At 45.9% G+C, this 10,437-nt stretch overlaps 1 protein-coding gene across 1 annotated transcript in view; it reads left to right on the top strand.

The window, feature by feature from the left end:
* Positions 1-871: 871 nt before the first annotated feature.
* CNIH3 (cornichon family AMPA receptor auxiliary protein 3) overlaps positions 872-10,437 on the top strand; it is a 141,022-nt gene continuing 131,456 nt past the window's right edge. The window contains exon 1 of the mRNA XM_066237509.1: positions 872-971. Within this exon, the coding sequence (XP_066093606.1) occupies positions 924-971 (48 nt within the window). The 5' untranslated portion in view covers positions 872-923. The remainder of the gene's footprint in view (positions 972-10,437) is intronic.

Here is a 10,437-nt window from a genome sequence, read left to right as displayed (position 1 = left end):
AGTCAGAAGTGGTCACTTAGGTACCCGGTTGCTACTGCCTACCAGACTACCAGCATTCCACTTCCCACTGGCATGGAGACAATCACTGCCTTCCAGTGAAGTTGGCTCTGATAACCAATCCAGATTTCTGGCTTTGAGTCAGTTTCCTGGGGCTGTTTTAGAAGTCAAGCATCAGTTTAGTTGGGAAATAAAAACCACTCTAGGGTTTTTAAACAGAGGGAATTGAGCACAGGAAATTGGTAACAAAGGTCTTGGAACAGTGGAAGAGCCGAAAGGGGGCTGAGTCCCCAAAGCTTGGTCATCACAGAGCCAGTCTGCCACTAGAGCTGGGTGCACAGAGGACATGGTGTCCCCAGAGCTCAGGACTTCCTTACTGCTGAGGCTGCTGCTGGAACTGGCTGCCAGAGGCCTTGCTCGCTCCTGCCATTGCTTCCGCCACCACTATTGTTGCTTTGGTCACTGCTGTCACTGCCCCTGTTGCTGCTGCCAACCCTAGATTCAGGAAAAAGAGATGACTTCTCTTTTCCTCCTACTTTCTAGTCTCTTCCCAGTCGTGATGGGGTAAATTAGACTCAGGACACAGCAGGACTCTGGATGGAGCACATATTTTTAGTGACAAAGCCGATGACAATCATAAGCCAGAAACAGGCGTTCCACCACTTCATTGGACTGCTGAAGTGACAATTGCTAGCTACAAGATGGATGAGCCCCGAACGGGCCTACCTGCGTCCACACCTGCCAGGTTGTTGCCATACTGCAGGCCAAGTGAACAAAAGGATATCGATCTCCAGGATTGCAAGTTTCCCTGATGACTGGAGATGCCCCAGCCCTTCTGGCAACTTGACAGATGATAGGGAAGAACACAGAGTGCCCTGTAATCCTGAATTGACCCGAAAACAGTGTCAGAGGTCTGATATTAAGAAATGCTCCCTTTCCCTTCACTTTCTTCGGCTTTGCCTGGTAATTGTACTGTAAGTATCCTAAGGGAAGCAGTGCTGAAAGTGACCTAGATCCTCAGAATCACTGGTTTCCGGGCCCGGAGGGCAGGGAGACCTCAGATCCCAAAGAGGGTCTCCTCTGACTGAATGTTGAATCCAACTGAAATTTATTAGAATTTAGTGTTGAGTTGTCATCTTATATTTGGTTAATGATTGTTCATTTCAACTGTAATTTCAATGACTTATTATTAATTACTGAGAATTCAGACTTGCCCACAGAATTGCCTTTTCTATCCTTGTTAAAGGAAAATCCTTGGTTAGAAAATGGCAGTGGTTTTCAGCTACTTCTCAGGCTAACCAAGTGGGACTTAGTAGAACTCTATCCATCCCTCCCTCCATCCCTCCATTGTCTCCCTCCCTTTCTCCAATCTATACATCTACCCTATGAACCATCCATTCACCAAACCTGTATTGAAGACCCATGTTGATCACCCTCATCAGACTGGCAGTGAGATCCCCATCACTGAGAGAAGGAAGCGTGAACTGTCTGTCCCTGGCATGCTGTAGTGACACAGTTCTCAAGTTCTCACTGAGTGAACTGGAACATACCAAAGGAAATTTTTTATTTTATTTTTATTTTATTTTTTATTTTTGTGACACAGAGAGAGAGAGAGAATCAGAGAGAGGGACAGATAGGGACAAACAGACAGGAAGGGAGAGAGATGAGAAGCATCAATTCTTTGTTGCAGCACCTTAGCTGTTCATTGATTGCTTTCCCATATGTGCTTTGACTCAGATGCTACAGCAGACTGAGTGACCCCTTGCTTGAGCCAGCAACCCTGGGCTCAAGCTGGTGAGCTTTGCTCAAACCAGATGAACCCTCACCCAAGCTGGCGACCTTGGGGTCTCGAATCCGGGTCCTCGGCATCCCAGTCCAATGCTCTATCCACTGCGCCACTGCCTGGTCAGGCACCAAAGGAAATTAATACATTGGCCAGGGTAATATGTCAGGCATTTGCCAATTAAGTGGGAAATAGTAAGTAAAGAAGGAAGATGGAGTTGGAGGGCTGTAGATAAGAGTGATCAAGGCATTGGAGAAAGTCAATGAATGCTAAGTATATTAACCACCAATTAAAGGCTAAGTGTGAAAGCTGTAGCCAGATGGTGGAATGAATCTGAGGCCCAGGCTCAGATCTTCCACATCCCAGTCCGACGCTCTATCCACTGTGCCACTGACCTCAGATCTTAATGATAAGAGTAGCAATGTCCCCAAGGAAGTTGAGTTCTCAATTTTGTCAAGTCTGCTACTCCAAGGTCAGGGCCTTGGGTAGGGCAGACTGAAATCCTGAGCCATGCAATGGGGACATCAGAGTGGATAAAATCTGGACTCTTTCTATCCCTCTGAAGCTCTGGGCCCACAGAAGTAACCCACCCCTCTCTGTGAAAGAACAACACTCCCTTTTACTTTAAGATGATGCCATTGGGCTGATAGATAGGGTTGGGTCATGACATTGCCTGGCTGGACAACTTTTGGGGGCAGCTAAGGCAGGGCAGAGACTGTGTCCTAAGGGAGCTACAAGAGTATTCATTGGCAGGAGCCGGGAGGGTGTATATGGGAAAGGTCTGAGGGTTCTAGATCAAAGGAGCAAATCTGTTGGGTGATGGAAGTTTATCAATATGGGACTACACTTACATGACACAGGATTTAATGTCTTGGCAAAGATCCTGGGAAACGGAGCCAAGATGCTACTAAAATGGCACTTGGAAGCTTGGAAGAAGCAATGGTTCATATTAACTGAAGTAGAAATGTCAGAAATGCTGTGGCAGACAGTGAAAGAAGGGACCAGAAGGCTCAGAGAAGTGGGCATGCTAGAGTGGAGATACCGTCTAAAGCTGGAAAACTCACCAATGATCATATTTGGTGTGCAGGTCTGAATGTTTACCAAAGTAATGAGCAAGGAGGAGAGGGGCAGCAGCATTGCTGAGAAGCTCAGTGGTGGCTCTATAGGCAAGGGTGACCCTAGGAGAGGCCATTACAGAGCTGAGCTCTCCTCTAGAAATAGGGTAGTAGACTCCCAAAATAATAGAGGCCAAGAGGTGACCTGTATTTGTCAGAGAAAGATGGAGCATAGTTATTACTGTAATGAGAGGCAAGGTTGAGTGACAGCCCTGGGGACACTTCAGATTATGTTGGTTAACAGAACTTGTACCCCTAGGGGCAAGAGAGACAGTGCCACAGATGTTGCTCAGTATACACAGTCGAAGCAACCAAGGCTGGGGGACCAGGAGGCTGAGGACCACTGCCACAGTTTAAGAAGTCATAATATTTTGCCTAATTCCCAGATATGAGCCAATTTTCAGACTCAAAACTGACTGAGGAAGAGGCCAGGTTTCTGTGGTCTCTTCATAGAAGGACCCTGCAACCCTGCGGCAAGGGCAGATGGTTCCGATTCTCCCAGCCCTTCCCCACAGTGACCTTTTGTCACTTACTTAAGTTACTAACTGTTCACTGGGGAGAAGGAAATGTTCTAACATCTCAATGAAAGCTCCATACATGGCCGGAGTTGAGATAGAATCTTCGAACCCCAAAGTGTTGTCAGGGCTCTCTGTCAGGTTGGGGGAGCACAGAGAAGCCAGGTAATAATGTAGTCCCGGCCCAGGTCTGGCTCACAGCATCCACTACAGAAGAGGTGGGATGCCTTGGCCATTTGATGTCAGCAGCCTCTCTCACTTCAGTAAATCATTGTAGAGAACTGAAATACAATAATAAGTAACTAAAAGTTTTAATCATCATCGTGTGCTGCCAATTCTAAACATGCAATGCTAGGCTCCTGCTCCCCAGCAAACCACTCCCACACGCCTCCGGCTACTGAGCTCCTGGTGTGCGCAGGGTCAGGAAGAATGCCTCCAGCCCACTTTGTGAGCACTCACAGGGCTGAGATGTGGGAAGGATTCAGTGGAAGGAGGAGGCATTGAGAACGACTTTTCCTACTTCCCATTTCCATGTAGCCCCGACGCAGCAGCTTCTGAAAGGTGGTAGCATCGTTTTCAGCTTTTAAAGGCACTTAATTACACTGCTTTGAGCTAGTAAAATAATTAATAAATGTTAACATTTGCGTGTCGCTTTAATTAAGAAATACACGTCTCTAAATGAAAAAGTGCCTACCGGCTTACCCATTAATTATCAGAGTACTGCAAGACGGCACCAAAAGTACTTTGGTAAAATTAACCATCCATCATCTCTTGCCAATGTGAGTCATGGTGCCATTTTCCCTTGGTATTCAAACTGCCAGCCAGGAGCCCTTACCTGGTAGGGGTAGAGGCAGAGACTGCTTGGCTCTATACAGTTGGGGCAAAGGATGTTTTTATTAATACCTTCTGTTTTCTACTTCTTTTTTTTAAAAACAAAAGAGATGAAAATGCTTTATCATATTATGAAATAAAGTTATTTGTGATTTTATCTTCTCTTTCCTATATCTCACTAGGATTTTCCAATATTTCCATCAATTAGGTGTGTAAGCTCATTGGGGCAGGACATAGGTCTCTCAATCTGGTTCCTATTATTATTGTTTTAATTAAAACTATTTTAAAAAATATTGCAAAATATGAAACAATTAAGAAAAATGCATAAAATAATAGTAAGGGCCTGACCAGGCAGTGGCGCAGTGGATAGAGTGTCGGACTGGGACTCAGAGAAACCAGGTTTGAAACCCTGAAGTTGCCAGCTTGAGCACAGGCTCATCTGGTTTGAGCAAGGCTCCCCAGCTTGAGCCAAGGTCACTGGCTTGAATAGAGTCACTTGGTCTGCTGTACCCCTTCTACCCCCCCCCCCCCCATCAAGGCACGTATGAGAAAGCAATCAATGAGAGAAACTAAGGTGCCACGACGAAGAATTGATGCTTCTCATCTCCCTTCTGGTCTGTCTGTCCCTATCTATCCCTCTCTCTGTCTCTGTCACAATAATAAATAAATAAATAAATAGTAAGATTTTCAAATTATTATAAAGCAAATTTTCAGATCACAACAGACTGTTGCCAGAATCCCAGAGCCTCTGAGCACCTCTTCTAATTATGTATTTTTCCTCTTCCTAAAGGTAACCACTGTTCTGACTTTTACGATAATCATATATATCTTTGATTTTTTTATCACTTCAGTATGACTCCCTCAACACCAAATTTCAGTTTCACCTGTTTTGAACTTTATATGATCAAAGAGTATATTTCATGTAGCACCGCATTTGTGAAATTTATCCATAGTGCCGGATGTAGCTCTGATGCATTAATTTTCACCATGGTATGCCCTGGAATGAATATACCACAATTTATTTACCCATTTGACTCTTTGTGGATGTTGGCTTCATACTGATAATGCCGCTATGAACATTCTTGTATTTTTTTTTTCTTAAGTTGGAAACGGGGAGGCAGTCAGACAGACTCCCGCATGTGCCCGACCGGGATCCACCCGGCATACCCACCAGGGGACGATGCTCTGCCCATCTGGGGCGTTGCTCTGTTGCAACCAGAGCCATTCTAGCACCTGAGGCAGAGGCCATGGAGCCATCCTCAGCACCCGGGCAAACTTTGCTCCAATGGAGCCTTGGCTGCGGGAGGGGAAGAGAGAGACAGAGAGGAAGGAGAGGGGGAAGGGTGGAGAAGCAGATGGGCACTTCTCCTGTGTGCCCTGGCCAGGAATCGAACCTGGAACTCCCGCAAGCCAGGCTGATGCTCTACCACTGAGCTAACTGGCCAGGGCCCTGCTATGAACATTCTTATACATGTCTATTGGTATATATATTATGTACTATGTAATGCCCCTTCTAGGTACTTCCATATTTAGGAGTAGAATTTCTGGGTCACAGGGAGAACATGGTAGTCATCTTGGAAACAAATTTCCAAAATGATCGAACCATTTACACCCCCATCAGTAACACACAGGACTTCTGTTGCTCCACATTCTTCCCAAAACTTGCTGTTCTCTGACTGTTGAATTTTAACCATGCAGGTGAGTGTTTAGTGATATCTCATTGTAGTTTTAATGTGTTTTCCCTCATGATTTAACAGCACTGAGAACCTTCTCATGGTTCATTTGTCATTTGTGTATTTTCCTTTGTGGAATTGTTGTACAAGCTTTTTTTTTTCAATATATAGTCTGGTTATGAGCCCCCTCATTAGTTATATGTGTTAAAACCATGTTCTCTCACTCTGATTTGTCTTTTTATACTCTTCTACTTGTCAAAACAAAAGTTCTTGATTTTGATAACTGAAAGTTCTCAATTAAAATTATTCTAACTGCCTGACCAGGCGGTGGTGCAGTGGATAGAGCGTCAGATTGGGATGCAGAGGACCCAGGTTTGAGACCCCGAGGTCACCAGCTTGAGCACGGGCTCATCTGGTTTGAGCAAAGCTCACCAGCTTGGACCCAAGGTCACTGGCTTGAGCAAGAAGTTATTCAGTCTGCTGTAGCCCCACGGTCAAGGCACATATGAGAGAGCAATCAATGAACAAATAAGGTGTCGCAATGAAAAACTAATGATTGATGCTTCTCTATTTTATTAGAAAATAAAATTTGCTAATGATATATATATTATTCCAACCAATCTCTCTTTTCCTTTAAGGTTTGGAGGTTTCCTTTGTTAGTCATAAATGCATTCTTCTGCATCATTTTATAAAAGCTGCCTTTTGTTTTAAATTTATTCTAGTTTTACAGTCCACTTGGGACTGAGTTTTGTGAATGGTGTGACAGGAAGTTGGGTTTTAGTTTTTTTCCCTCATGTATTACTCCAATATCAATGCTGAGGCCACACTTCCCCTGGTCCGTCCCCTGTCAATGACTGAGCATGGCGAGGGTACTAAAGCTGGACCATTCCCTCCCCACATGGGACTCATCCAGTGCTGACCTTTGCTTGGAGATCACCCATCTGTCAACTGAGATTCTATCAGGACTGCACTGTGGTTTGAGGCTCTTCCTACGCAATCTCCCTTCCACCTATCACAGGTGTCAGACCTGCATTGGGTCTGAAGGCTCTCCCTGCCCCCTCCTCCTCCCTCTCTCTTTATCCTTCACAGACACTCCCCTCAATCGCCCTCCACCTCAGCCAACATCTTGCATATCAACTCCTGTTTTGGCATCTGCTTCTTGGAGGACCTGAACAGACCTAGAGTGGGTAGATCCTAGAGTAAGAGAGAGAGTCCTACTTCAGTGTCAAGGTGACACAGGGCTAAGTTCAGGTCAAAAGAGAATGGATAAGGAGACTAGATTGAAGGACTTCCTGAAAGAATAATGAATGGAAACTTGTGCCTGGCAGTGTGGAGGGCAGGGGAGGGGTTAGGTTGAAGATGGCTCTAAGATCAGGACAAAACCATTGTGTCAAGGAGGTGGAGCATTGAAACATTTTAGATAGGGATACATACTGTGTGTGTGTGTGTGTGTGTTCATTCTAGCCACAGGTAAGGTAATTACAAAATAGTTTGGTGGAAGGAAAAAAAAGAGTGCAAGAGGTGTGGAATCAGAAAAATTCCAAAGAACCTTTAAGAATCTCCGGATTGGGAGCCATTAACCTGGGCTCAGTCCGCTAGCCCACACTCAGCATTTCCCTCGGCTGCTGGGCGCTGTCCATCGCGCAGATGTTGTGTCTGGAAAGGGAGCTAGACTTTGAAGCTTCTTTTCCATTCTAGGATTGGACAGACAGGTATTTATTTAAAGGAGCCAGATGGTTCAAGGGAGTTTCTAACTTTATCTTGTTGGGTACCAGGTTTCAAACTAAATTTGGGCCCTGGCTTTCAGCTTTCCCGTTGGCCCTGGATTAAGAATAGCCTCTCGCTTACCAGCCATCTGGTCCCCCTAAGTCTCTACTGGTGAATGTTGTCTTCCTACAGAGAGGGTGTAGTCTCAAACAAAACCTCTATAAAATGAATATATGTTTTTCGAACAGGAATCCCCAGGTGGGATCTTAGAGAGGAATAGGTTCCCACATTGAAAAGGTCCATGGGATGGGAGTCAGATTTATGTTTGATTTCATGAAGTGAACCCTCTTGAGCGGTCACATGGTGATGTGTACCCTGTACGGGGTAGTCTGTGCCTGTGCTTCAAGGTCTTTGCTTCCTGAAACTTCCTTTTCTTCACACACCAACTGCTACCTATTAGCCATGATCCAGCATCAATAAATGTTTACAAATGCCTGCTACGTGCAAGGCACTGGTGGCCCACAGTGGGAGAAGAAACAGTCACTACCAGTTTGGAACATACCCCTGGTTAGTTTTCACCATAACATTAGTTATTTTTAGGGAAATAATCTATTATTATTTCTATCAAGACCGTCTCTGGCCAGGGTCTTGTAGAGACCTCAAGACAAACCACAGTATAAATTTTCTCTGTTTCTCACTCTCGGTGCCTGTCCCTGACAACCCAGCATTTTTACCCTCACAGATCAGGCCAAAATGAATGTGAAGGACTAACAGGAAGAGGGTAAAAAGTCATAAAGTGGACCCATGTGACCAGAGGGGTTGAATAGATTTGAAAGGAGACTTTACCACTTGCTTTGCTGTGGAAAGTCTGGAGTTAAGGGGGAGTGGGGTGGGGAGTCTCAGGCCCTTTCTTCTCTGCACCAGATGCAGAGTCACCTCACCACACATCTCACTGCATCCCACCTGCTGCCTGGTCCACACACCTGGATGGGCCTTACACCAGGATGCCTCTGTGTACCAGAAGGAATCATTGGAGTTGAAAAAGACATATGTCATTGCCTGGATGGGTATGGCTCAGCCCATTCCTGTCTGGTGTCTGGCTGCGGCAGCTGTGGGACTGCATGGGGAGGGTGGATGATTCCAGACTAAACAAGTGGTGGGCACAGAGCGCTCACCACTCTGCATCTGAGCCCGCTTGAGTCTCACGTTACATATGCCCCCAAGGCTGTGTGTGAGCAGATTTGGAACTGGGAAGTCCAGTTGATTTAATTCATCAGAGGTTTTCCCAATACCAATAGGCAGGCTATAAAACTGATAACCATACCCCAGAATGATTTTGCAATGCTTAGAAGCTCCTCTTAGCATTCGACAGGGGAGTTTTAGGAGCAGCAGGCCTGAGTGTATGTGTATGTGCAAAAGGGAACTTGGTGCAAATATTTTTTCCTGCAGAAATCTTAAACAAGTCTCGGAATTGTGATTTCAGTTTTTATTGTCCAGCTGCGTGCCTGAGTCACTGCCATGTTCCAGTGTCCCAGGTGTACCTCCTAACCTGTGTCACCTCTGCACCCAAGGTGGAAAATATAGGCATGGTGTGCGAGTCGTGAGGCTCTGCTCTTAGGGACAGGCTGAGTGAGCATCTCCTGGGCTTGTCCAGTGGGCGTAAGTTGTGGAGAGTGTGAGCCCAGTTCTGCCCTTCTTGCATTCTTTGCTCTAGGCCTTTTGATCTAGTGTCCTTGTCCTGTGCACTGTGTTTGTCCCTGAGCCTCCACACCTGCTGTTTGCCAGCCTGGGGCTTTCTGCTCCTTGTTCCCCCAACTCCACTGTGTGTGGCGAACCCCACCTCCTCTTTGGAGTCTGAGGAATAGTTGCTCCCCGGGACCTGGTGCTGTGTGCTCTTGCGGCAGCCCCTGCTTATTTTGTCACACTATTTGTCACGTTTGCTTCTTTCTTTCCATTACTAAGCTGTCTTCTCCACGAGCCAGGGACTGTGCTTGTTTTCCCCAGCACAGAGCCCAGCATACAGTAGGTGCTCAATTACTGAGTGAATGAATGAACCCTCTCTGTTGTCCTTTGCTACCCTGACATGGCTGGGGTCTGGGCAGCCCACCTTCTTTTCCTCAGTTCCTTCATTCCCTCCCTCCCTCTTCCAACCAGCAGTGGGAACACAGCCCTTGCCTGGCCTGTTTTCTCGTCCTCTTTGTTTTAATTAACTCAGAAATCTCCACTGTTCTTTTCTGTATCGTACCTAGGTGCCCCTTCTCTGAAGGCTATTTGGATGAAATAATAAAACCTTGCACACGTGTTTGTTTTTCCCCCCAAATTGCAAACTGCAATAGAGAAAAGCAAAGCCGTAGGGGGAAGCCCAGCATCAGAGCCTTTATTGCTGGAATGTCAGCATTATCGGCAGCTGTTTTTGGTGTGGGGTCCTTTCATGTGACAGATGCTTTCAAATTGATTTAGGGATTTATAACGTTTGGACCAGAGGATAATCCAAGGCAGGCAGTGAGCAAGCCATTATCTCTACTCCTTGTTTGCCTGTTAGAGACCCAGTAATGATGGAATCCCCCAGGTGGGACAGCGTGCGCTGGCTTGCAGGTGTCCCCTGTGCCTCGACTTTTATATCCTCCATCACCGGGCTGTGGCTTCTCTCAGAATGGGTTCCCAAAAGGCATTTTCTATTAATAAAAAGAAATCACTGTGAAACCCATTAGATGTTTATTTTTAATAAAGTTGGCCTAAGTAACAGGGGTGGGGTGTTGGCAGGTGGAGAGCCAGTTGCGGTGGAGACGTGTTAGTCCTTGACTTTGCACAGACCT

This window comes from Saccopteryx bilineata, chromosome 1 (genome assembly GCF_036850765.1).
Source record: "Saccopteryx bilineata isolate mSacBil1 chromosome 1, mSacBil1_pri_phased_curated, whole genome shotgun sequence".
NCBI lineage: Eukaryota > Metazoa > Chordata > Mammalia > Chiroptera > Emballonuridae > Saccopteryx > Saccopteryx bilineata.
This window is presented reverse-complemented; position numbering and strand designations above follow the sequence as displayed.